The sequence below is a fragment of the Anas platyrhynchos genome, chromosome 5 (genome assembly GCF_047663525.1).
Source record: "Anas platyrhynchos isolate ZD024472 breed Pekin duck chromosome 5, IASCAAS_PekinDuck_T2T, whole genome shotgun sequence".
NCBI classification, from domain to species: Eukaryota; Metazoa; Chordata; class Aves; order Anseriformes; family Anatidae; genus Anas; species Anas platyrhynchos.
The window spans coordinates 64,297,429-64,325,198 of record NC_092591.1 but is presented as its reverse complement, the minus strand read 5'-3'; the positions used below and the strand labels follow the sequence as shown (position 1 = coordinate 64,325,198).

Here is a 27,770-nt window from a genome sequence, read left to right as displayed (position 1 = left end):
ACTTTTTCAGTAAAGTGACAGAAAATCTAAGCTTTTTTTTTCCCATTTGCAGTTTTCCTATAGAATTCCTATAAAGTGAATAGTAACACAGGGCTATTAATACCACTTCCAATTTCATGCTTAATTTATGAAATCCTGATGTAAATCTCTTTGTTGTCAGTGGGTCAGAAATTCAAGAGAAATAGTGCTATTCTTTTTTTTCTCCCTCCCTTCAAATTAAGTGAAGAATATCTTTGGTATGCAGATCAAGGGAGTATGTTAAAATTTTACAACACTGTCTTCTTACTATCTTCTCACAATTCCAATGGATCTGTCTGTGAGGAAGGGCCTCAGTACATGATAACATTGCAAAGGTAAAAGCAATTCAACAGCAATTGTGGAAGACTCCACACCAAGAATAATTAAAGCATTAAAAAAAAAAAAGTTATTAATACAATAAAGAGCTTACATACAGACACACAGGTATATTTTGGTGCTTGGTCTCAAATCAGAATTCACGATCTTGAGAAGAGTTGCCACATGACCTACACAGGGCTCAAGAATGGATCAAACAACCTTAATTCAGCAGGAGAAGAGTAGAATTGTTGAAAGCTAGTCTAGACAGAAGTTTTATAGACAGTAGTGTAACTCTAAATATCTTTTCCAGGTCTGATGGAAAGCATTTTTATTCATCATAGATCTCTAATCCTAGGATCTAGATCCTAGATCCTTCTCCTAAGAAAGGCATGGATTCTTTAAACAGCTAAGCAGTACCTGTTCTACTCTTTTAGAGCATACCTTAAAAAAAAACTATATCTATTGTTCATGTAAGAGCCTAGCAGATGCCTAAGAAATACACAGCACAGGTTTGATTCCCTCCTCAGGATGAGGGACCTCAAATTCTGATCTACTGTCCCATAAAACACTTAATCAGCAAGCTGCAAACTATTCTACTGTATTTGGCTGAAGTCACACTATCGTAAGGAAAATAATTCAAGACTTCTTGGGCCAGACAAAATGATCACATGAGAGAATACAGCTCTGTGTCTCACTTATGCATCTTATATTTGTCATTAGCCATAGAAACTTTACTAGAAGCCAGAAGAAAAACAAGACATTCTTCTTGCCAGAACAATGCTTTACTAAGTGAAATATAAAAACACCACTCGTTCCCGTGATGGAATAAACACCATAACACGTGCCTTGAAATCTGCTTGCTACATACTTACACAAAATAACAACACCTTAGCTAGATCTTAAAGCTCAGCTGGTCACAACTGAGAACATTTCACTAACAACCTCAAGTACTAAAACATCAGACTTCTGATGCCCTACTGCATCTCCAAATATGAAATAATTCCAAAATATTTTATTATCTGCTAGGTAACATTCTCTCTCCACTATAAAGATGAGCAATGAGTTCAGAAAATAACTTTTTGGAGCATACAAAATAACCCTAGATCCAATTATCGTAGCAACTGTTCTGCATGGAATGGAAACTGAACTGTTCTTTCCAGCCTTCCAGCTGATAACCCTGATACATTATAACCTCACTTAGGGAGTACACAGCAACTGGTAAATTGGAAAACTTAATGTCTAATGAAAATGAAAGTATAAGGCCTTCAAAATTAAACTAGGTATAGAGTTCTCCAAGAAAAAATCATAGATGCTGCAGGAAGTTCATTTAAAAATCTTCTCCAATTAAGTGTTCTCACCTCAGGTAATTAGATGATAACCTGAGAAGTAGTAAAGATGTCCAAGGAGTAATCAAACAACTACCACACTACCAATATCATTATCTAAAAATAATTAGTAGTTGGTGATTGTAGCCTGCTGGCACTAGGAAGCCGATTAACATTCCTCAGAAACAAACAGGTGTGCGGGGAGGAGGGTGATATTCACATTTTGCTTTGTTCTCAAATAGCAGAAAGGCAGGTAAATAATCAACTATTTATACCTGTGCACATGGTGGCTCAGTTTGTTTCATTAATCTATAAAACACAGTGATATTGGATGTGCTTCAGGCATTTTCATTGACTGACATACCTTGAGTTTTGAATTTTTTTGACAAGTCAGAAGAAGTAGAAATCCTAAAGCACAATTAATTTTTTATTGCTCTTATTCAATTAAATAAATGCTGAATTAAATTGTCAAGACAGATTTCACTGGTACGCTAGAACAGCATTTTCATTTTTCTTCATGAATTCAGTTTGTGGCTAAATACTCTGATGATTAGCATAATTACCTTAAATAGTACTGGGTGTATTTAGGCAACAGGGATTGACCAATTACTGGGTATTCTACAGACAACAGTTCTTTTTTTATTTCCCTAATAATGATCCATGTAACCATTTTCCTCCTTTTTTTACCTGTTGAATGGGTTCATCCCAAATTAAATCCCAAATTAAAGTTTAGATCAAACTTCAAATTCAGATGGAAAAATAAAAACAAAACAAAAACAAAACAAAACAAAAACCTACAGCATGACATAACTGTCAGCAAGCTCTTCGTGGACACAGTAAGAGCAAGATATGCAAGTAATCTTTCAAAAATTTAGATGTGTGTATTGGAAAATGTTCTTTTTACTACTATCCAGTCACCTTGTAAAACGTGTGTTGTTATAAACAGTTTATGCCCAATGCAAATTCCCAGCATAGCAAAGGATCAGACGAGCAAGAAGACGTAAAGTTTTACTGGTAATCAGTATTGCTCTCTAAATGATGAGAAATACACGTCTATGCATGTGTATTAATATACACAGCTACACACTGGGAAAATATACAGAGAAAATATCTGTAGGCTCTTCAGCAAGCAAAGCAGATTAATTTTGTTGTTGTTAATATTCTGAAGCACTACATTTAATCCGTGCGGCAGCTGGGTGAATTCAGTGCTCAATGGCACGCTGTAAGAAGTGCACTACTGGCCTCTGGTGGATGCAGGTCTTCAGCGCTATCACTGAAATTTATTTAAAGAATCTTGGCAGCCTTAAGAATAAATGTATTCCTTTATTTGTAATAAGAGAACGCAAGATTAATTCCCTGCTTTTATGAACAAGCAAATAGAAAAATACATTTTACGGAGTCCTAAGTACACAAAGGTGTGTGACGTTAGCATTACAAAGTAATACTTGTTTAGACAAAAAATGTCTTAAAGCAAGGAATAACTTGATACCAAGTGAAGGACAAGTAGTGTGCCACATCTAAATTTAAAAACTGTATTTGTGCTATTCCTTAAAAATAAGTACTAGAAATTTTAACAACAATACAACAGTTTAACAACAATAAACTGGACTACGTTCATTAAAGTACAACAAATGAAAATGCCAAAGTTTATACTAGGCTTTGAATTTTAAAGCAGTTATTTTGTTTCATAAGGCTGTATTTTGAATGCTCATACTCAAAAGAAACACTCACAAATCATATAGAGCAACTGAAAAAACTGCACAGGTCCTTCTGATTATCTACAGTAATAATGTAACCAGAATGATACCTTTTATCTAAATACATGTCTGAATGTTACAGTATTTTACAGTTGAAAACAGAGTGTATGCATTCTCTGATTCCAACTGAGATTACGAAAATATCACGTGGCAAAATAAAGTATGAATGGACTTTTAACTTCCCCCCCCCAAACACACACAAAAAGGTATTTCCCACCTGCTACCCCTTGCAGCCGAAAACATAAAATACTCTTAACAGACACTGTGAACATAGAAGCAACATCCAATATTTGCTATTAGGACAAAAGAGGATTATGAAGATGACCTGCAATTCTGCTATAAAAGGTATGAATGATCTACTGGATCCAAAGGAGGTGTTCTCAGTTTTTACACCCCAAGTGGTTATTCTGAAATTTTAGAAGTACACAGTCCCAAATGTATGGCTAAATTTCACCCTTCCATGCTTTTAGACCAATCTGTCTTTGCCAGAGCCCTATCAAAACCAGCAATTTGTGTATCTGTGTGTTGCAGGAAGCACGGTCGAAAGCACGACAGACACACAGTAGAGTCAGATCATGCTCCATTTTATTGCCCGAATAGCCTAACTTTTATAGAGAACTTAACAGGGGTGGACAGTGTTTCACACAAGATTATTGGTCAAAAGCACTCAGACAAACAACTGCAAGAAAACAACCCCACCTGCAAGAAAACAACCCCCTTGTGATTAGCAGTCACATAGACCTTGTCCTTGAAGCCAGCTACTGGTAACAATATTTTTCTGAGTTCCTCAATTGGGCGATGTGGGAACACTGTCATGGGAACTTCTCATAGTTGCCCTGGTAGCTTGGTTTGCTCAGCTACAGCAAGCCATGGGATTTTTGCTGTTTCAAGAAATCCCTCAACAATTCCCCCTTCTTCTTTTGAGCAAACCAAGCCCGACACAGCAGTTTTACAAGTGACTCTTTAGCTATACTTACAACACACAACGATGATTACCACCACCATAAACCAAATCCTTAATCCCCTTGTGACTAAACCCAGCAACCATCTACACCTTGTTTCAAACAAGTCAGTGAACCATTGATTGAAAGGATTGATACCATACTGAATCTTTCTCATATGCTCTTTCAGGAAAGTAATGGATTTGTGAATTGACTCATTATGATCAGAAAGGTTTAAACAGTACATTCCCTTAAAGTCCTCACACCCATTTCTTTGAGCCAAAAGCAAGATGTCAATAGCAGCTTGATCCTGTAAAAGCAGATGTCGCAGACTATTTTGATCTGGTAACATCTCCTCAAGTATCTCTGTCGTGGCATAGGCTTGCCTCTTGGCCCAGCATACCAATTTTTCTAAGTTGTTACGTGCGGCCGCAGATGCCACTCCAGGCACTGAAATTGCTAATGCCGCTCTAGCTGCAACCCCACACAATTCAACATTATCATTGCAATCCGATGCAAGCAATGCCCATTTATGTCTGGTGATCTCACGCAACTGTAATAAGCTAGGAGCAAATACAATGAGTTTATCTAAGTAACATGGACATCTGATAGCATTTGCAGGGATACCTTGCCAGGCCCCATCCCCACAAATCAGAAGCACATCAGGAGGTAAGGCCAAAGCTGCACAATTGTTCCAAACACTGTAGTTGTTACCCCTTGTCTCCATGCTACAAACCCCTAAATCCTGCTTAGCAGCGTCATTGTAATCACAGGTGTTATTTGTGTTTTTGTACCAGTATGGCCCTTTCCCGGTTCCTGTAGCAGGATTCACCTGATAGCCACGGCTACGTTCACATTTGTAGCCACCTTTCAGGTTGATACAGATTTGACTACAGATACCAGGGTTTTGACATTCATCAATATCTCCACAGTTTCTCTTGTCTACAAACTCAAACCCAGCTGGACAGTCACATTCATGTATGTTGCATTCCTTCAGGGGCTCATCACCCCAGTCCTTGCAGTCTCTCTGCTGGTTACACACTTTGTTGATATCTATGCATTCTCCACTTCTGCACTTGAATTTGCCAGGTCCTGAGCACTGAATAACATCGTTACAGTTTGCTTCATCAGTGCCATCCAGACAGTCTCTCACACCACTGCACTGCCTACTCCCATGGACACAGTTCCCATCTTCACATCTGAACTGGTCTGGCCTGCAGGTCTGAGAAGGGCAGTTAATTTCATCACTTCCATCCTTGCAATCAGGATCTCTGTTACAGTCTTTTTCACCATCACATTTCCAGGACACCAGGATACACTGGGTTGACTGAGGACCACAGCTGATTTCATTTACCCGGCATGTTCTCATATAACAGATCAGCAATCTCATCAGACCCATTTTCACAGTCCGGATCCCCATCACACTGCCATCTGTTTGGCACACACTGACCACTGTTGCACACAAAGTCAGATTCAGCACACGTCTTCTTCACACAAGCACTCTCATCACTGCCGTCTGAGCAGTCTTCACATTTTGCTCTAGCACTGTCGGCAGCAGTGCACAGGCAGGTGAGGGCGAGCAGCAGGCAGAGCGCCCCACAGCGCGGCAGTGCCTGCCGCCGCCCTGCACCTATGTCACTTATACTACTCCTATTACCCGTGCTGTCAGTGTCAGTGGCATCCTCCTGGTACCGTTTCTGTCTTTGCCGCCCCTTACTCTCCCCCTTTTCTTTTTGCCACTGACCATTCACCACAAATGGATGAGACACATGATTACTAGTTAGGAAAGAGAGTGTAACGTCTGCTATACGGCTGCAGGCAGTGCCAGCTGCAATCCTAGAAGCTGTTTGTGAACGAGCCTGCCGGTGGGCATTTGGCAGTGTAATCCGCGTCTCTGCACTCCTGCCCCGCAATAGAGCTAAATCGTCATTAATAGTCCGTAGACTGAGGCAACCCCACGGAATGTTATCCAGAAACATAGTTATAACACCGATCTGGGGACGAAGAGTCTTTTTTGCATTGCAAGATAAACCTCTTATAAAAAGAATGCCAGAGAGAAGCAGCACAGCCGCCGCTGCCTCCATGGTCACGTCAGACAGGCTGCAGGGTCCTGATGTCCGCCCCTCTGCTCTGTGCCGACTCGCCACACGCTGAGGGTCGGCTGCCGTTGTCCGCTGATGCCTCTGGTCTCCCGTAGCAGCTCGATCTCGGATGTCCCGCATCGCACCGTGATCACGTCAATTTCCCGCGGCCCTCCGCAACTCCACGTCCCGCCGCGACTCTATTTCCCACCGTGTTCCGCGTCTCTCAGCGGGAGTACCGCGTCTCACCGTGAGGCCTGTGTACCGTGTGTCCGGGCCGGTGTCCGCTCTGCTCAAGCGCCGCTCGGATGGGCGCTCCGAAGTCCCGACGGCGCGGCGAGATCGCGGCGCCGCTGGTCTCCTGGTCTACCTGCGTTCAGATGTGCCGGCGCCGCTGGTGTCCCGCTGCGCTGCGATGTTTGCCCCGGCGCCGCTGCGATGTCCGTGCTCGGCTGCGATGTCTGCTCCGGTGCTGCGATGTCCTGCTCCGGTGCGATGTCTGTGCAGGTCCTGGTCAGGTCTCAGCCTGTTCGGGCGCCATATGTTGCAGGAAGCACGGCCGAAAGCACGACAGACACACAGTAGAGTCAGATCATGCTCCTCCATTTTATTGCCCGAATAGCCTAACTTTTATAGAGAACTTAACAGGGGTGGACAGTGTTTCACACAAGATTATTGGTCAAAAGCACTCAGACAAACAACTGCAAGAAAACAACCCCACCTGCAAGAAAACAGTCCCCTTGTTATAAATGGCTCAGGATTCAAATTAGGATTAAATAAAAAAATAGGATTTATTAAAAGAATATAAAGGAATAGAGGTAAGCAAACAGCGCTGGGTGCACCGGGAGTCTCTGCTCCACCAGGACGCACACCAGTTACATCAAGCAGCTGATTTTTATGCACCTAGACTAATACATATTCATTACTACTTCTAAAAAAGTAGATTATTATAATTAGCTTCCGGAGTCCGGTTCCTCCTACTGGAGCATGCGCATCAGTCTCCTCTGGGGGTCTCTAGGGGTCTTTCATGCTGAAGGCTCGTAGTCTTCCTCTCACCCTTTGTACTTACTCGGCACTATTCCAAGTTTATGGAACACTCTCTGTACACTCTCCGCAGGTCTTGTCTCCCAACCGTCCTTCAGCTTCTTTTTTCTTCCTCTTAATCTCTTGGCCCCCCTGGCCAGATACCAAGGATCCACATAGTATCTCATAACAGTCACTAGTTGTTATCAGTTGTTCTAAAACTCCCAGACATCAAACACAAACAGCTTTCTTATTGGACGCTTCACGAGTAATTAAAACATTCTTCCCCAGCCATTCACAGACACATCTATAGCAGTGTTAAGTTAATCTCGAAGAAGACAGGAAAAAAGGCCGTAACTGTTAGAAATAGAAGTCCGGAATAACAAAAGCAAACAGGTTCATAAATTTAAGGAGTGTTTTCTGAAGACGTGATAAATTGACTGGAATGAGGGGGAGACTGGGGCACACTGCATCTGTGGTTCAAGAATTAAACTGCCAGTGCAGGGCCCAGAGGCAGACAGGATTCAAACAGAATTGTTCTTTATGGACACGAATTTATGGACACGAATTGGAATTGTTAAAACATTCCTCACACCCTTGTGATTCACATAGACCTTGTCCTTGAAGCCAGCTACTGGTAACAATATTTTTCTGAGTTCCTCAATTGGGCGATGTGGGAACACTGTCATAGGAGCTTCTCACCGTTATCCTGGTATCTTGGTTTGCTCAGCTGCAGCAAGCCATAGGATTTTTGCTGTTTCAAGAAATCCCTCAACAGACACTCACTCCTCCTACCTAGAGATCAGAGAGAGAAAGAGAGGAGAGATTTGCTGACAAAGGGTCCAAGACACACTGGTAACAAATTTGTCCTCTGAATTGCAACATCTTGCAGAAAAACATGGAATGACAGCTTCATACACCACAACACACAAAATGATTCAGTCTTTAATAGGTGGAGGATTCTCAGATCATCCAGCCATATCTCCTGCCTGACAAAGGCTGTGCCACACACAGGTGCTGAGGGAGCTAAGTGTTAGGTGCACAATGGATACAAAGCACATAAGAGACAAAGTCTGTTTGAAGGTGACTGAAAAACTTCCAGTATGTGGGTATGAGTATGGTGGAGGGAGGGTCTGCACACAGATTTTTGCAAGGTCTTGGAAGAATGTAATGTGTGTGATTTCTGGTCACTGAGAAAATTAGCTAACACAGCATTCTGGATATTTATTATTTTGTTTTAAGTCCCAAAGGCAAGGGCTTTGAAAATGTGCATCTAACGCAGCTTGATTAGAAAAGAAATAATCTAATTATATTGTAGATTCTTTTTATTACTACATTCCAACTGTCTCATTGTAGCACCTTAGAAAACCAGTATTTCCATGTCCCTTAGAAACTGCAAGTACTGTAGCCATTAGCTATATACTGTGGGAATCTAGGCTTTTTTTTTTTTTTTTTTTTTTCTTTCCAGCTGTTCATAGGAGTAACTAACATCACAGTTCTGCAAATAACCATTCTGACAACTTGATGATTTAGGGCCAGCCCTGCTGTCCTCACTCAGGCGGGTACTCAGACAGCTTCACAGACAGTGCTGTCATTTTGCATGCAACAAAAGAGATTTTAGGTTTTTAATATATTCTGCAAAGTGGTGATTTAACACAGCCTATAAATTTAAGTGTGACTTCCACTGGAAGAGACTCCCCAACAAATTATCCCAACAAATTGTTTCCTGGGATATATTAAATCTTCTCTCTCTCATTAAGCAATTAACAATTCCCGTAAACAGAGAAGCATTCACAAGTGCCTTTGAAGAGACGGTAATAAACTCTGTATGAACTATTGTTTCCTACAAAAAACTCTTTTCCCAGTAGCCAATCTAACCGACACTGATGATCCAATAAAAGGTCCCATGCTTTGTCTGAATGCTTTCCAATGTGCAGTGACTTGCCAATAGATGCTACTGCTTTCTACATCACAAGTGCTTCAGAACTGCTCTTCTGTGTACTATAACTACCAAACACCAAAATTACCTACTTCCAAATATTCCTCTGTAGTGACACATTCAGACCAGTTAAGTCAGTACACCCAATTCCAGCTATTTGCTATTAAGCAAATACACAGATAGCTGTTTAGAGTCTTACTAAAGACTAATTGGGCAAGAGCCCAGGACAGATGTGAGGATTCAGTCTCTAATGATATTAAACAATTATAAGATCCTGACCATGCACTATAGCAATTTGGATTAGCACTCATTTACAGTTTTCAAAGTGCTACCTTATAATTGCTGACCGTTTTGGTGCAGCTGCAATTCCACAGAAATACTGAAGTTAATTTTGTGTTTTTATAATGAAACATCTACACTTACCATAAAATAAATGATAGAAATGATACCAGTGTCTCCACCCCAGAGTCAAAAGACTGGATATAATAAGTAAGGGAAATAATTAAATAAAAGCTTTTTATCTTTTTGCCAAAATTCAGACTGCAGCTGGGGAAAGTTCTCTGGTCATCTTCTCTGAAAACAGAATTTTGGCCAGGAAAATAAAAGTTCACACTGAGGCATGTTCTCCTTTTAGTTACACTGCTACTAATTTTGTCTCTTTTTTATTGACTCCTAGCATGTTGGATTCTGATCATTTGGACTTTTCTAAAGTGTTTTGGAAACCTGACCTGTCAGTGCTTGTCAACCATTCCATTTAACTTTAGTCATGGTTGGCAGCTGGTCAACGTCTGTATGGCTACTACGTCATCCATATGATGCATGTTAAATGACTGTTAAATAAATCATTTTTCCTTCCCATTCCAATAAAATGTTTGGCTTGGTTTTCTCATCTGATCATCTTGAAACAATGGTACCACAATGCCTGACCTTGCAGTTGCTTTACCATCCAGTGGGCAGATGTCACGTAAGAAGAATGTGAAGAATGTCACATTTAAAGCAAGCATGGCTTGTATGCCCAGTACACTTCCCATTCTCTCACAAGAAACTTCAGAGCACAACATAGGATGCATTAATGAATTCCTAACAATCAATGTTTGGAACGGAAAGCATCCCTGTCATGGAAGATGAAGCACAGGGTGGAACGTTTTCAAGAACTCTCACGTGACTTACAACTCTAATAAGCTAACTGGTAGTGCCCCTCTCATCTGAGGATTTCAAAGCTCATTGCAGATTAAATGCCTTTGAGTACATCATTAGTCTTTCCATTTGGCAAAGAATTTAAATGGCTTCCCCCTGCTCCCATGGTACAGCAAACCACTAGCACCAATAGCCAGGGGAAATTTTTCAGAGGCAGAAATGGCTGTTAAGTGTCCAAGTGTCGTTTGTGCATCTGAGTATCTTCACCATTAATACTCATCACTTACTTATAAAAGTGCTCTAAAGTGCTGCCTAAATAATTTATTAGTCTTTATAACATCCCCATGAAATAGGTAACTAATTTATCTCCACTGCACAATGAGTAAAATGAGGCACAGAGAAGTTAAGTACTTTGTTCAGACCATTCAGCAATGTATGAACTAATCCAGAGTAAGAACTGAATAGATCATGATTTTTCACATATACATTCAGTTTGCACCATCATAAAGACCCTAGTCTATTTTTTTTAATATTTCCTACAATATATTGATGCTGAGTTTTGTCTACAAGCAATGAGCAAGGAGTTTTTAGAAAATGTCAGATAATTCATGTGACTATTGAAATAAATGCATGACACACTATGCATACAGAAATATAAATAAAATTATACTTTGCTAAGTTAAGAAACTGAGGAGCTCATCTAAATGTATTTTAATAAAGAAATGTGAAGCCAAATGGAGTGACTTCGTAATTCAATATTAATGGGAATTACAATCAGAAAGGATTAGAGCACTAAAATTTGGCAATTCTTACCCTGAGCACCTGTATATAACTGACTGCACAGGCCTGCTGGCTGTGGTATTTCAGCAAGAAATCCAGAACTGGGGAGTTCCAAAACCTTCCAGGGATTACAACAGTGCATTGTTCATTGAATTGTCTCCTCTCAAGGAGCTCTGTCTCAGGTGAAATGCTTCTAATACACATTATTGTAAAAGCACTTACAATATGCCCACTGATCTACAAATGTATGAGGATTCATGATCCTTGCTCTGGAGAATTTACTGGGTGAAAGACATGAAAACAGAGAGGGAAAGATTGCCGCATGCACAAAGAATGTGCTGATGCAGGGGCAGGTGTGTTCTTTGCAAACAGGCAGACACAGGCATACATAGAAGTTATCATTTGGGCAATGAAACAGAAACAGAAGGACATATCCAGCCAGGATTGTAACAAAGACAGAAATGGCATATGAACCTTTGGGAAGATGTTTCGTGTTTGAAAGAAAGCAATGGTGACCAGAGTAGCCTGTCAAGATCTGTATCAAATGGAAATAGTGATTGGTCTACTGAATGCAAGCAGGAACAGCAGAGAAAAAACTGACAGCACCAGCCTGACAGTCTAGAAGTATTTGTAATGCATGAACCTTTACTCTGAGAAATCTAGGCTCAAATAGAAAGACACTACCTAGTATTAAACTACCTAGTATTAAACTAACACAAGCAATTCAGGCACCTGTAGGATAAAGAGAAAATGCTCAGCGCAAGCCCTTTGAAGAAAAGGGTTACTTATGTCTGCTGAAATAGGATGACAAGACAGACAGTGAAGTGAAAGAGAAGGTTCTGAGAGAGAGAATGGCTGTCCTGGTATAGGGAACCTATATAATAAACAACACACAAAAATGTCCATTAAAAAAAAAAAAAAACTTACTACAGAATATAGTGTAAAATCTAGTTTATACCACTGTTCAAATCTAGTTTATACCACTGTCCAATTCTGAGAGTTAGAATAGAAAACTTCATGCTTCCCAAGTAAATAGAAGTGCTTTTTTTTTTTTTTTTTTTTTTTTTAACTGTACACCACTGCTGACACACAAAGGTATCTTAAGACTGAAGGCAAAAGAAAGCATAAATCAAAAGCATAACTAGGGTGCCATGGTCCTTATCTCCCATGTGTGGTTTCCTAATAAATCACAAAAACAAGCACACACAATCTGAAAACCTATTGGTCTCATCTTAAATGCTCGACTTCATTGTACCACAAAGACAGCTGTTTCTTATCCTGCATACCAAAACGTGTGGTGTATCAGGTAACTAAGGAACACTACATTCTGATATAGAATGTAGCATGGCATAATACAAAGCCTTGAGCACCATCAAATGTCTGCTGAGATAAAAACACTAAACTAATATTTCTTTAAACCATACAGTATCTTTATGACTTGAATAAGAACAAATAACACAAAGTATAATATATCTATCTGGTGGATTTTGTTTTCCTAGTTACTTTAAAATACACCAAGTAAGGTCCATAGGCCAACCTCTGTAATAAATCCCTATTTTCGTGCGGTTTTATTTTCCTAAACTAAGCTTTGAATCCCAGCACTAGTAATATACAAAGTTACGATGGGTTTCAGTGTTCTTTGTTCTTGGTTTCTGCTGTTGCCCACCCCAGAAACTCAGAGAAGCAGAGGTTACAAGTACCACACATTCTCATTTGTTACGCTGTTCTGCACAGCCCCAGAACACTGCTACAAGACAGGAATTCCACATTACAGTTCTACAGTTAGTCCATTGCCTTCACATTCCCTTTTGGAAAAGGTCTGCTAAGCCCTCCAGGACCCAAAGTGGGTATCAGAAAAAGATGAAAGGGAGAGTAGGGAGAAACAAACAGACAATTCAATCATTTCTCAGCCCAGCCTGATGTAGACAATAATATTAACAGATTTTTTGCCAGAATATTTTATTGCTTATGCCCCACCATAAAATCCTCTAATGTGCCTAGTGTGCCTACTGCTGTTTTATTGCTAGAATAGTAATGCAGTTGCAAGTTTATGGCAAGAGGAGAAAGTATCTTGCCAAAAACTTCTGCCAAAGACTGCATGTGACCTCAAGCAAGGTACACAGCTTATCCTGATTAAAAAGATTTCCTTCATGGTGTTTGAAAATTAACTCAAAGTTCATATAGTGTTAGTGGATGACTGATCACCATTATTTTAAAATCCTCCAGGGATAACAGAGGGGACCATCAGAAGAGAATACAAGTTTACTGACTGAGTTAATGGACACTTTCTATTGCTAGAATCTTTAAAAGATTCATAATCCCATGACTAAACCCTACACGTCAGTATAAACTACAGCTCTAGCACTTTATTCTGGCTACTAACTGCAGAGGAACATAAATAAGGCAGCAACAGAAGAACTTATAGGGAATGTACACTGTCTGATTTTTCATTCATTGTTATGAGATGATGACAATCTCTCTATGGAATTAATTCTGTCTTTTCCCATCTCCCAAGTAGTGTGATCTTCCAGTTATCGCCACTCCAAAGTATTTTTTTTATGTGCAGAAATACACATTCCCCCATCTGTAAAATCTGCAGTCTTCAAAGAATCATCCTTATCAGTACTTGTCAGTCTGTCTATTCAAACCCAAGTTGGCCTGTCTGGATTTACAAGGAACTTTTTGCAGATAAATGGTTTACTCTTGTTTTCCTCCACTGTAGAAGGAAATGGGAATCTCATTCATAAATAGCGCTATTGATCCTTCAGCTGCAACTTTTCACAGCTCCCTGGACTCACAAGATAGACTGAAGGTTTCTTCCTCCCCTGAAGAACTCTGCTTCTGTCACCCACTACATTCCTGTCTAGGACAAGTATTAACAGCACAGACACAATGCAAACCTGTACAGCATTACAATCCTCCAAAGAAATAAGTATTTATGATTTATGGATGTGACATGAGAGAATTGCCTTGTTTTACTCTAAGACTGCTCATAAACAACTTTACCCAGCACTTAAAAACCTCGTTACGCCCAACCTGTAGAGCACTTAAAACCTAGAAAATTACTAATATTAAAGTGCCCATTGGATACATCAATCATGTCACGGTATAAAGAGATTTACACATTTTAAGGAAAGAGTTGATTCAAACAAAAACAATGGCACAGGTAGATCTTACCTACTTTACTTAATCCCAGATAAAGAATGCTTGTATGAACAGATTTTACAGATATCTCACATAAAACCCAAAGGTCACATATGGACTGGGAACCAAAACTGAATGTACAGAGCTATTTAGGGAAGTCTGGTACTGTAGATGCCAGCTGTCAGGTTAAGACTAGGTGAGAATTAAACAACTCATAGTTCATCCAAGTGTCCTGAGCTAGGACTTTTTGTTCAGACTTCATTTCTGGGCACAAACAAGTTTTTTAACTGCACTTACCTCCATGGAGTTGCTACTTTTTTGGTGAATCTAGAACACAGTGTTAATGGAGTATCAGCACTAATGCAAAAACGAACTAAAGGAACAAGCATCTAAGAACCGCATTCTCATTTTGTGTATCAGTGAAACCCCACTGAAATCCATGGAAATACTCAGATTTTTTGCCGAGGCAATCGGCTCAGGGGCAGACACGTTCTGCAGTGGAGCGGGGGATCGGGCCAGGCAGGGCTAATTTTTCTAGCATCGAGCCTACTTGAGGGAGCCGCCAGGAGGTGCTTGAGTGGGTCCAGAGAAGGATGACGAAGCTGGTGAGGGGCCTGGAGAACAAGTCCTATGAGGAGCGGCTGAAGGAGCTGGGCTTGTTCAGCCTGGAGAAAAGGAGGCTCAGGGGCAACCTTATCGCTCTCTACAGGTACCTCAAACGAGGCTGTAGCGAGGTGGGGGTTGGTCTGTTCTCCCACATGCCTGGTGACAGCATGAGGGGGAATGGGCTTAAGTTGCGCCAGGGGTGTTTTAGGTTGGATGTTAGGAAGAACTTCTTTACCGAAAGGGTTGTTAGGCACTGGAACAGGCTGCCCAGGGAAGTGGTGGAGTCACCATCCCTGTAAGTCTTCAAAAGACGTTTAGATGTAGAGCTTAGGGGTATGGTTTAGTGGACTGTTAGTGTTAGGTTAGAGGTTGGACTCGATGATCTTGAGGTCTCTTCCAACCTAGAAATTCTGTGATTCTGTGATAACTATTTACAACAGATGGCATGTTGATACACTTTTTGTTTGATTTCACCTCACTGAAAAGGTTTTCAACACAAAGCAACTGGAAGTCTGCCATCTGTCCTATCATATCTGTACTTGCTAACGTTTTAAGGATAACAGTTTCTCCTAGAATGTATTCATTTATGACTTTCAGAGAAACCTGGCTCACTACAGCCGCAGAACAAGTCCAGAATTTCAGAAGTTATCAAGAATGAAAGGGAGCAGTATACATCTGACAATGATGTCTACAGGATTACTCACCTAAGTACAAAAGCTCAGGGTCTGTGCATTGTATCTATACGGAATGTCTCTGCCAGTTGCTTGAGTTACCTGTTAGGGAGAAATCCTTAACAATGCAGGTTTGCTTCAGTCTTTTGCCCTACGATTCATCTTATTTTCCTCCTGTTGAGAAAGGCTTGTTCATCACACAATATTTTAAAATGCTGTGGCACAGAGATGCTGAAGAACTCCGTGTGTGTATTTCAGAGATTGCAGGCAGTCATTTGAATATTCTGGAGTTGAGAAAACCGAGGTAAAGGATGAAAGTTAAGTGTCAATTCTGGATTTCCCATTGTAATCAGCTCATAAAACATTTCTATTTGAACCAACTACAGAAAAACACTCTTCAAAGCTGGTTTCCCCATTTATAGCTGTGAACTTGGAGTGAAATCTCCAGCACCACTGTTATTTGCTTTTTGAACACAAATGCTGGTGATTTTTTTTTCCCCTTTTAAGTGAAGTTTCAGAGAGAAAAGAGTTGGGCATGACAAATGCATGAGAAGCTTATCAGCATTAGCAGTTCTTTGAAAGTTATTCCACTTATGCTGGAAAATCATCTGATGTCTTTTCCCTTTGAGACGCACTGATGCTAGAACTATGCAGAGTATAGCCCTGTAGCATGAAATAATGAACTTCCTAATTCCACTTCAGAAATAGGTTTCAGTGTCAATACGTACTATTTGGGTAACTTCATTAATGAGAAAAAATATAAAGTGTGGGACAATACAAATCTAATTAAACCAAATGCCTAAATGGAAAAAAAAAAAAATCTCATTATAAAACAACAGCAACTAGATTTGGGGAGAAGACATTATAGATTAGCGTTATAGTGTTATAGCTTCCTTGCATCAGGACACACAGCGATGCAGACAACCTACTACCTGGTACCAAATTTTCAAGTTCAGCATCAGAGCCAGTCTGAGCAGGGTCAGGGAATATGAAAGCTGGGACTGCTGTCTGAATATCTAACATATTCAAAGTCCTTGTACCATGCAGCTGGACTAATGACAGTTAAAATCAATGGATTAATCATAGGAAAGCCTCACACCTCTCTTCTGTTATACCATACATTTTTTTAGCTCCTCGGTTAGCATAAATATGGCACCGATTAGCTACTTTCATCCATGTCTGGACTTTCTAATTTCAAATATTGAGTAAACAAGGGTTCTGTACAGATACAGTCATAAATACTTGGTTATCAATTGTTTTCTCTTTAGTTTTGAGATAAAGGATAACAGGTATAGTGTCAAAGTAATTTGACAGGATTCATTAACAACAAATGTTAATTTATGTAAAGCATGCATAGCTTTTTTGTAGTTCTTCCCCTAATAATGAGCAATTTAAAAGATATATATATTAAATGAGACAGCCTTGAACCTCATTCAGATTTCACTAAATACAATCGAATTTCAGTAGATTATAGATACTGCTGCTCCATAAACTGAATGCATCTCCACTCTCTATCTTTGAAATCTCAAGCCTTTCTTTCAGGGAATCTATTTAAAGGGGAAAAAAAATGAAGAAAAAAAAAAAAAAAAGACAATTTAGATAATACTCATCCCCAGTCAAGTAAAAAGTTGTGAATATATCAATATCCACTGGACTTAAACACACACACTGGTGTATCCCACTGAAAGCTACATGGCATATTTAAGCATAAACACACTGGTGATAAGCATTACCTGGCCTTAAAATATCTGATAATCTTTTATGCAGACAAAAATCAATGCTAGGACTTCATCCATGAAGCTACACATAGCTTAAGAAGCAAAAAAAAAATGGTTATTTATTTAATTAAGCTGGTTCCAGAGCGTTTCAGAAGCATTCATAATTCAATGAGCATCAAACCTGTAGTTTTTAGTTGTATTTATCGGTTCACAACACATGACTGAATGCGTGCAGTAATTTAAGAGAAAGTCTTTTTACTGTCAATACTTCAAGACAGTATTTGTGGCACAACTGTTTCCAGACTGTCTATTAAGCTCTTTACAAACAGAAAGTAATTCTTCCACTGTGTACTGACCAACCAGACAATTCTGACTGCCAAAAATCCTAACGGCTACAGCAGAACTAAGATATCATCCTGGCATCCATTATACGGGCTTACTGCATGCTATTATATTGTGTATGCCTGAAATCATCCTTAGAAATTATATGCCACCGAACAGAAAGGTATTGAGCCTATGCAACCTTATAGAAAGTTCTATCCATTTATTTAGGAAAACAAAGCTAAGTGAAGGCTTATATCCACTAAAAGCTAAAGAATGATACTGTAGAAAGCAGAAATAGGCAGCTGTGCTACAGGGTTAGAAATCCATGGTGCTATAGCTCCAGCATTTTTGTTGCTCTGGAGGCTACGGTAGCAGAGAATAACACTGTGGTAAGGGGAGAGAGTAAAGAACAATTAGACCCAGTAAAGGAGAGACCAACACTACTGCCACCCTCATCTGAAAATTTTCTAAATCATAACATCAGTTTAAAATGTGATATGAAAAGCCATTCAATTCTCTATATTCAATATAGAAAATTCTATATATTCAGTTGAGATTTTTCAGTCCTCCTTTAGCTTTTTTTTATATTTAAAAATAGACATAAATAAGACCACATTCTCATGACAGTTTGTGACATCTGAGCTTAGACAAAAACAAAGCCTTTCTTATTGCAGGAAATAATGGCATTTGAAACGTTAAGGGAAAGCTACAGATGGAAAGCATTCAGGGCTTCTGTCTGCTCTTTGCATGCTTCAGCAACAGCTACTTTCACTAAAGGGTAGTAAAAGGTAGCTTGTGAAGAACTTGATACACAAAAAGGTAGCAAAACCCCAAGAACATCTACTCATCCAGAAAACTGAAGTTAAGAAATCAATATTCATTTTCATCATAACGTCTCAATGTATATGTGTATATATATATAGGCTATGTACACACATTTTCAGTGTATGTTTCTAAATGAGATTAAAAAAAGAAAGTCATAAAATACATCTGTTAATTTTTGCTTACGTAAAGTAACAAAATGTTAAGGGGATTTTTACACAAGTTTCTTTCACTGACATTCTTAATGTCCGCTCTTTAATTTTTAATATGATGTACCTTGTTTCTACTCATTCTTCAGGCTGACTTTCCTAAAAATGACCAAGTTGTTATTGTGATTAATGAGCCAGTTATTTTCATCTGAGACATGAAACAAAACAAATAGCCCGTTCTCCTTCAATCTACTGTTTTTCAAAATAGTATCCCCCCCCCCCCCTTTTTTTTTTTAAACCACTGTTTTAATACCTGAAAGTTTGACTGATTTCCTACACAATTTACTCCCTAAGTTACTAGGATCTGAATAGGGCAGGCTAGAAGAAATACAGGGTTTTATTTGCCTTTGACAATAAAGCAAAATGTAAATGCACCTTTGCTATTCTTATCATGAAACACTTGAAAGATGAGGTTGACAGGAGTGGAAAAAGAAAAAAAAATGTTCTCAAAGACAGTCACCCTCTATAAAAGAAGTTACGAAGATACCCAGCTTTCTTTCCCATGTTCCTGTTGGGTATGTCCATAATGTATTCCAAGAAGTTCTTGAAGATTTTAAGAAAGATACAGTCACAACAATCCTTACAAATTAACTGTAAAAATCAATTCTAAGCCAAATGGTTGGATGTTGTATGTTTAAAGAAGGAAGGAAAATGAGAAAGAAGAAGAAAAAAAGAAATCTGGGAAAAGATTTCACCCCAGGGGCACTGCAGTTAGGCAAATAAATATGTTGGAATACCATCAAGGAAAATACAGTATATTATACTCTTGGGAGAAGATTTAATAGAAACAACGCAAACTGTACAAGGACCGTGACTTCTAAATTACAGGTCTTGAGAATCTCATGTACTCTCAGGCAGCTGCAGAACACCAGTTCCTCCTTCCTCATTTGGCTGTAAAGCCTTTGGCATCTAACATGATTTGTGGAAAGAGTATTTACAGCAGGAAGAACAAGCAATTGGCATTTGCCAGTATTTCTTGTAGAAGAGCTAGGCTCATTTGCAACTTTTGATCTGTACAGACAGAGATATCACTGAGTCTACATGTGATAAGAAATTGTTTGATATGCATGGTAAACACATTGCATTTCTTTATCATTTCCATTTGTTTTGGTATTAGTCCAATTTCTTTTTGGGAACTTGCAAAACAAGGGAGAGAGGGGCACCTGCTAGGAAGCTGAGGAAATAATGGTGATTCCAAGTTCATCTGAAAAATTAATCATTATACTTCATGTATTGCTGAGTACCAGGTCCTCAGCAATACACAACAGATGATAAAAACTCTGAGTCCTTGCTCTGAAGTGCAGAATTTGAGGATCCTACTTCTGTGCTTCCATGGTGCTTTCTATTGGAAGATTTCACTTTCCTCTAGAAACTACTATGAGCTAATTTCCAATACGTTTGCCAGGCTGACAGTTACCAGCTCAGGAGATGTCCTGGTTTTGGCTAGGATAGAGTTCATTTTCTTCCCAGCAGCTGCGATGGTGCTGTGTTTTGGATTCGGGATGAGAATAAAATAACGCTGATAACACACCAGTGTTTCAGCTGCTGCAAAGCAAGGCTCTCACAGAGCCAAGGCCGTTTCAGCTTCTGGTGCTGCCCTGCCCACAAGGTGGTTGAGGGTGCACAAGAAGCTGGGAGGGAAAAGAGCCAGGACAGCTGACCCCAACTGGCCAAGGGAATATTCCATACCATATGACATATGCTCAGTAATAAAAGCTGTGCGTAAATAAAGAAGAAGCAAGGGATGTTTGGGGGTATGATATTTGTCTTCCCAAGAAACTGCTATGTATGATGGAGCCCTGTTTTCCTGGAAATGTCTGTACATCTGCCTGATGAAGGGAGGAAGTGAGCAAATTCCTTATTTTATTTTGATTGCACTCACAATTTTTGCTTTACCTATTAAACTGTCTTTGTCTCAACCCACAGGTTTTATCACTTTTACCTTTCTCATCCTCTCCCCATCCCATATGGGGAGAGTGAGCAAGCAGCTTTGTGGTGCTAAGCTCCCTGCTAGGGTTAAACTACAACAGGAAAAAAAAATCCAAAGCACAGACCGGGGGAAATAACTTGCCCAACATCACTCATCAAAGTATGTCAAAGTACGAAAATCAGGCTCAGTGTGACCTTCAGAGAGCCACTAATTTTCTTTTCTTCTTGAATTGTCATCAGTTCAAATGACATATCTGTTTGTGAAGGTGGTGTCGTTGTTCATACAGGGTGCCGTGGGAAACCACTGTTTCCAGTAACACCAGGTAGCTCATTATAGTGGATGCGAAATATTAAAGGTACAAGCTTTAGAGTTCAGATTTAGAAATACCTTTGAAAACGAAGGAAAAATGTATTGCTTGCCCCATCTATTTCAGAATCCAACAAATAACCTATCCCTACTCAGTGCTCCAGATATCCTGGATAATAAATTAAAATATTCATCACCTTTCTGTGAGCCCCTGAACTATGCCCGTTCCATCTAAGGGAGGGATATAGTTGCAGGGCAGAGCAGACAATCACTTCCTTCTCTAAATGAACAAATATATGAAAAAACAAAAACAACAACAAAACAAACAAAACAAACAAAAACCACAAAAAACAAAAACAAACAAACAAACAAAACCAAACAACAAACACAGAAATCTTCTTTTTCTATCCACTAAATATAGATCCTAGAAAGTACTGAACATTATAAGCCTTCTGGTTCATAATTAGATCTTGGATTGTGCATCAGCCTATGAAGTGTAAAGAATGCAAAGTTACTGAAATAACGTGTTTTAGCAAAAACATGTACCTTGCAGGAAATTTTTTATTACTAATAGATAGATTTAATCTACTCTTATTCTTAGCACCTAAATATAGTCTGTTATCCTCAGATTCTGATTTCATACCAGTGACTACATAATGCCTAAGCATAGCTTCATAACGCATGTTTGAGGAATTCTGTTAATTAAGAGTTTTCCTTGTCAATTAATAATTAAGGCATTCTACTTGCTACAGGAGAGCCTGTCTTGTTAACATGAACATTTGTCAGTTTATTAGTAGTCATATGTCTGCATAGTCATATGTCTACATTAAAACTCAAGATGTAAAATTTTTTTACGGAGATAGAAAATGGTAAAGAATAAAAAGCACACACACACGCAGGATCAATATGAGGATATTCTAGTAGATCCAGGGCTGAGTATGACAGACAAGAACTTTCTATAGAATATTAACAAATAAAGGAGAAAACTGGAAAAATTTAAGCAGAATTCCTGTCTGATCTTCAGTGGAAAATCCATTCAGCTATTCTTTCTGATGAACTGCAAAATCCTACAGCTGAATTAAGCAAATACTTAAACACATTCATCAGGAAACGAGTAAAGAAACAGTTTGAACATCAGAACTTCATACACAAATTAGTAGAAAAAATCATCTTAAGGGAAAGCTACTTTTCAGGATGATTCTGTGCCCTAAATTAACACCTATTTTTAAAGAATCCTGGAGAAACCTGTACCATCTCAGCAACCAATAATCAGTATCTACAGAGTGCCACCAGGTGGGTTGAGGCACTATTTCAAACAGAAGTCTGACAGATAACCTGAAGGTTGAAAAAGCCTTCTGTTCAGCAGCTCTTTCTTGGTGCCTGTGACATTAAGGCTCTGAAATTGTTCGCTTCAAGAACTACATAACTAAGAAAAATATTAGTAGCTGTCTGTGTCACCTACAACAGTGAAAAATTCCCTGTTTTAGAAGAAACAGCAAGACAGTCTGCATGATGTAGTCACAGACCACCTTTCTGTGTGGTCTGCATACTCAATATACTCCAGCATACTCAATCAGGTAGGAGTAGTCTTTCCCTAAAACCTTAGAGATTACAATTTATCGTAAACATGGAAACCGAAGTGATCCGTTTTCAAAGGTGATGGAAATTCTTAAGTCATTGGCATCACTGAAAATTTTGACCACAGACTTCAAATAAAAAATAAAAATTACCAACTCACCTTTTTAGGACATTCAATTACAATTTGCTGAAATGCTGAAGCAGCTCTTCTCTTCATCCTTCTCCCTCTCTTCCTGCACTACTTGAAATAAACTACCTGAACTAGTATTTGTTAAACCGCTTATTTTCTGTTTTCAGCACCTTATCACTCTTCCAGTATTCAGAGGAGAGCAATCATTTTGTTCTTATATCCTAATAGCAACACACAGCTTTTATTTAAAACAAACAAACACAAACCATTAACACCAAGAAAAAGACCACCACCACTACAATAAAAAATAATAATAATAAAAAAATCTGAATCTCCATTCTCAATGACAAATGGAAAACCTATGCATACACTCTGGTGACACGGATAGAATTTTAACACGCAGTATAGTTAGAGAAAGAAGAGAAGGTAAAGGACTGATGTTCAAGTCTGAGCTACATTAAAAGAATAATCTACAAAACAGACATGCTGGTTTAGCTTATTCTGAGAGGACATCACAAAATGAAGTTTGACTGATTCAACTGTCATGTGTTCATAACTAGTTCTGTGTCTATGTCCCATGGCAGGACAAAAATGCTTTGAAGTTTAAAAATGAAATCAATTGCTGCTGTACTCTAAAACCAAGGAAGGTATTATGTGTAGAATGGTTAAGAGGCTTGCTTACATGACTGCTCACACCATTTGCTTTTTAGCTGTTATGGACCTTAAAAAAAATAATATACTCCCTTAGATAAATGTTGAGAGTAAATTAGGCAAATAAATCTACAATTACTGGGATAAATTTGGAACATACTTGTTGCAAACTATCCTTCTGTAATCTTATCAACACCGCTTAAAGAAAAAGACTCTAAAACATAGCAAGTAAGAACAAGTTGGGATGACAGGTGTTCATAAACAATGCAGGGACATCCCAGCAACAGATTTGGTTAACAACTGCTTTTGAATCCAGTGTCCCTGCTCCCCCACAAAGGCAGCAGATTTAAATGAGATATGCAAGCACTGAAAGATGGGAAAGCAAACTTTTCCAACACTTGGTAATTTTTAGGATGAATATTAGCAGCTGCTTCATAGCCCTAACAGTCTAATATAAAAGCTCAACTCTTGTATTTAAAACAAACAAACCAACAAAACCCACATGCACAACACACAGCCTAAAGCCCACAGCTCTTTGCTGTGATTCAGTGCAGGATTTTTTTCCTAATTTGCCTTTCCATACTATAAGAGATAAAAACATGGAAACTTGAATATATGGCAGAAAACTGATAGGCAGAGACAAATGCAGTTTTTGAACTGAACTCCCCAAAAATGCAAAAGTTACTTCTACTATAAGGTAGCACAAAGTATTTCTTTTCTTACGAAACAAGTTCTTTACCATGCCAGTTTATCATCCGAGATGTTGCAGCAATCATTGCAGTCCAGCCTTCCCAGGGGTTCAAGCTACAAGCTCAGATATTCAAAACATGCTACATTCCTTATTTATGAATTGATACACTTTGATCAACTGTCCCAGTTACTCTTTCCTCCTCCCCATCTTCGTCTTTCATCGGTCCCTTGCCAAAATTCTGTTTCAGACAAAGATACAGAACCACAGTACATTTAGGGCAATACACTGAAGATTATCTGAAGATTATTTTCTATGTTAATTTCAGAAACAGATAAAAATCAAATAGACTCTATGACCATTTTTTTTTCCTGTCAGTCCCTTCTCCTTACAAAAAAGCCCAACCAGAGTTAAGAATACCAAACTCAAAAAGACAGCCTCGTACCCACTTGGGGAAAATATTCCCCATCTCTGAAGAGACTAAGAGTACTTAGCAAATGACAAAAGCAAATCCAATACATGCTGAACAGACAAACTGAGTTGCACATTTAGATAGGCTTCTTAAAGAGTGGTAAAAGGCTTTTGTAAGCAGTTAGCAGATTTTCTGTTTAATTTACCATTTCAGTAGCGATGGGGTTAACTAACAGTGTGACTGAGGCTTTGGTCAGATGGAAGTCAATACTGCAATCAAAACTAAAATATAAAAAATACAGAAGTATAAATCCAGATGCAATCATTGTGAGTTCACAGCATAATCCTCTGCATCAAGCATGAAGGAAACAGAGCACTCGAAGGCTCTGGAGATTTTTGTTGTTGTTTTTCTTCTGTTTTATAATACAAGTTCCCTAGAGAAAGAAAATGAGAAGCTAAAGAATTAAGTGCTTTTCAGAGGCATGGGGCTAAAAGAAATTCTTGTTTCCTAAAACCTTCCCCTGTTAGGGGCATCAGCTGTGGATATGTTGGTCTGAAAGACTGAAAAGCTTTCTGTGATCGTGCTTTTCTGAATAACAGCACTGATGTCCAGTTTTAACTTAACCATTTGAAGAATCTGCTCATTTATTCCACTGGTATTCAGAGGTAAGAAGGCACAGAACAGATGTGAAACATGGTTGCTTCTGTCTTTTGCTGCTGGGGCTGCTAGAGTCCAGCACAGATTTCAGTGTCCAAAATAAATTAATAAGCTTTGCAATTTTGAGAAGACATGTTGTGCATCTCTGCTGTGAATTTTTAAGCCTTCCATATTTTCTCATTGTTCAAAAAATGAAGTCTTATTTTTACCTCCTGAAATGAGAAGACCATTTCTTTACCAGCTGTATGTACAAATCAATAAACAAGTTATAGACATTTTGTTCTCTTTACCTTAGAATAACTTCTGGAAGAACAGGCACTAGTCTAAGAAAAAAACATGGTAGGACCAGACCATACAGAAAGGCCTTCTTACATGCCTCATTTCCCCCTAAGTGTCATAAAAATAAGTATGAAAAGCCCATAGCTCCATAAGAAAACTATACCTATACTGCCATAGACAGCAACTTGACTGCCACAGAATATGAATGTTATTGCAATACTGACAATGCGTGACCCTCTTCATTATTTAGGTTGGCAGTTTTCTTATATTGTCAGAATTTAAAGTATGCCCATTTTCCATTTACAGATGATCCTCCTGTCAAAATCTTCAATGAAGGTTCAGTTGTTACAGTCCTACCAGAGTTAAGCAGCGTGGGAGAGAGGAGAATAATGACACCATTCCTAAACTGCTTTATTTTACCCTGAAGCATCATAAGGAGTCCTCTAGTTCCATGATATAGCTATCAAATAATGGGACAATCAATGTCACACTGGCTTGGGAAATCAGATACATCAGCAGCCACTGTTCAGTTTTAGAAAGAGTAAGCTTACTTTTACCGCATGCCTGCTTTTGTGATTCTCTTCCCATGTTCGCACACAGTAATTACAATTAAAATCTAGGTTTTGCACATCACAATTAACAAACATCACTGAAATAAAGGAAATTATATTCTGTGGCATCCCTTCTCTCTTGCTTAGTAAATAACTGTAAAACACTGAGGAAAAAAACAGGTATTGAAACAAGCAATGAAAATATAATGCAAAAACTTCCACATGACAAAATGAGCTACTAAGACGCTCCCTTATTCATGCCTGGACAGACTGTCTTGCAGATTTAAAAATGAAGCAAGCAAGCATGGAGTCAGCTCCTTACTGTGGAAAAGTAAAAGCTGGGGACTAGGCAGGAGCCTAGCTGCTTACAACTGCAAGATGTTTGCATCAGCCAGCTCATGATGTGAGAAGAGCCTCTGATCTCTGAAAACAAAACCTCCTATTTATCACAGTAAATTATAATTCTACATGTAAGATTTCATTCAGATGCTGTTAGGCCAGAAATATGCAGCGTGTCTAATGAAAACATTACAAGAACTGAAATGGAATACCTATGTTTATTTAAGTAAATGTTTTGACCATAGCCTACAGGCACATCAGTGTACAAGGCAATTATTTGTAGAGAGGTGGGCATATCAGTTCCCACAGTAAACCCAAACTGTAACTCTTTGATGTTAAAATATAAGCTACAGTTTACAACACTTTTTGAAGCTTCAGTATTTGCAAAGAAAGCGTTGCTGTTTTTTTCTGTAAAGAATCTTCTCAGTTTAAAAACATGTTTGTTTAAAGAAGGTATTTGCTAGATCCAGGCAGTATTACATTTGTCTAGAACACTTGACACTGCTTATTTGCTCAATATATAAATATTGGAAGAGATAGTACTAATCTGAACAGATGAAGACTCCCAAGAAAGTCCTTAAAATATCAAATATAGATAAGTATATCTGTCTCCATTTTCCAATAAAAAGCCTACGCTCTTAACCATCAATCTCTTAGCCTTTTATGTATATATTTATACATATCATATATAAACTTACATAAAAAATAAAAACAAACCCCAGCCTTAGCTGCCTGGAGTTGTTCCAGCTATAAAAAGTGAAGTTCATTACTAATGTACTGCATGAGAATAAGGCAATAGACCATTCACTTCAGTATCTCATTTCCATATTTCAGATGCTCCACAGAAAGTGAGCTTGCTTTCTGTCACACCCACATAAATATACACTGCTGTTGCACAGGAATTTTTTCATTAGACCAACTAGATGTACTAACACTCAGTGACAGGCTTACAACAGGCCAGCAGCCAGTCACTGGTTGGGTACTGCAGACCTCCATTTTAGGGTCAGTTCTCATTACTGTTTTTATAAACAATCTGGATGAAACTCAAATGCATACTAAATAAATTTGCAGATAACACTACATTAGGAGGAGCTATTGACTCCCTCAAGGGTAGAGAGTCCTTGAAGAGAATATTTTTTTAATGTCTCATCATGGAATTTATTTAAAAAAAACAAAACAAAACAATGATAATTAAGTATACATCACCATGTAAAACAAGATAGAGATTCAAAGCTGTAAAAACAGAATATGAAGCAAGCTGCTTTCCCAAACTGTAACTGAGAGAAGCCTTAGCAAAAGACTATGTTTCACTGGAACAACGACAACCCACTGAACTTGTTTAATCTTTGCCATCACCAATACAACTCCATATGACAAAGTTGTACTTCAGGTGGGACAAATGGTGTTCTGCCACTGACTGTCTTGCATAGGTCACA

At 38.7% G+C, this 27,770-nt stretch overlaps 1 protein-coding gene across 4 annotated transcripts in view; it reads right to left on the bottom strand.

The window, feature by feature from the left end:
- Nucleotides 1–27,770, bottom strand: part of LOC140002679 (uncharacterized) — a 75,853-nt gene that overhangs the window by 14,992 nt on the left and 33,091 nt on the right. The window contains exon 7 of one of the 4 annotated variants that reach the window (XM_072039421.1): nt 3,987–7,616. The exons of 2 other annotated variants lie outside the window; for them this stretch is intronic. In XM_072039421.1, the coding sequence (XP_071895522.1) occupies nt 5,706–6,581 (876 nt within the window). In that variant the 5' untranslated portion in view covers nt 6,582–7,616 and the 3' untranslated portion in view covers nt 3,987–5,705. Of the gene's footprint in view, nt 1–3,986; nt 7,617–7,647; nt 8,259–27,770 lie in introns of those variants that run through there. One more of the 4 variants, XR_011809900.1, reaches the window with a different exon arrangement.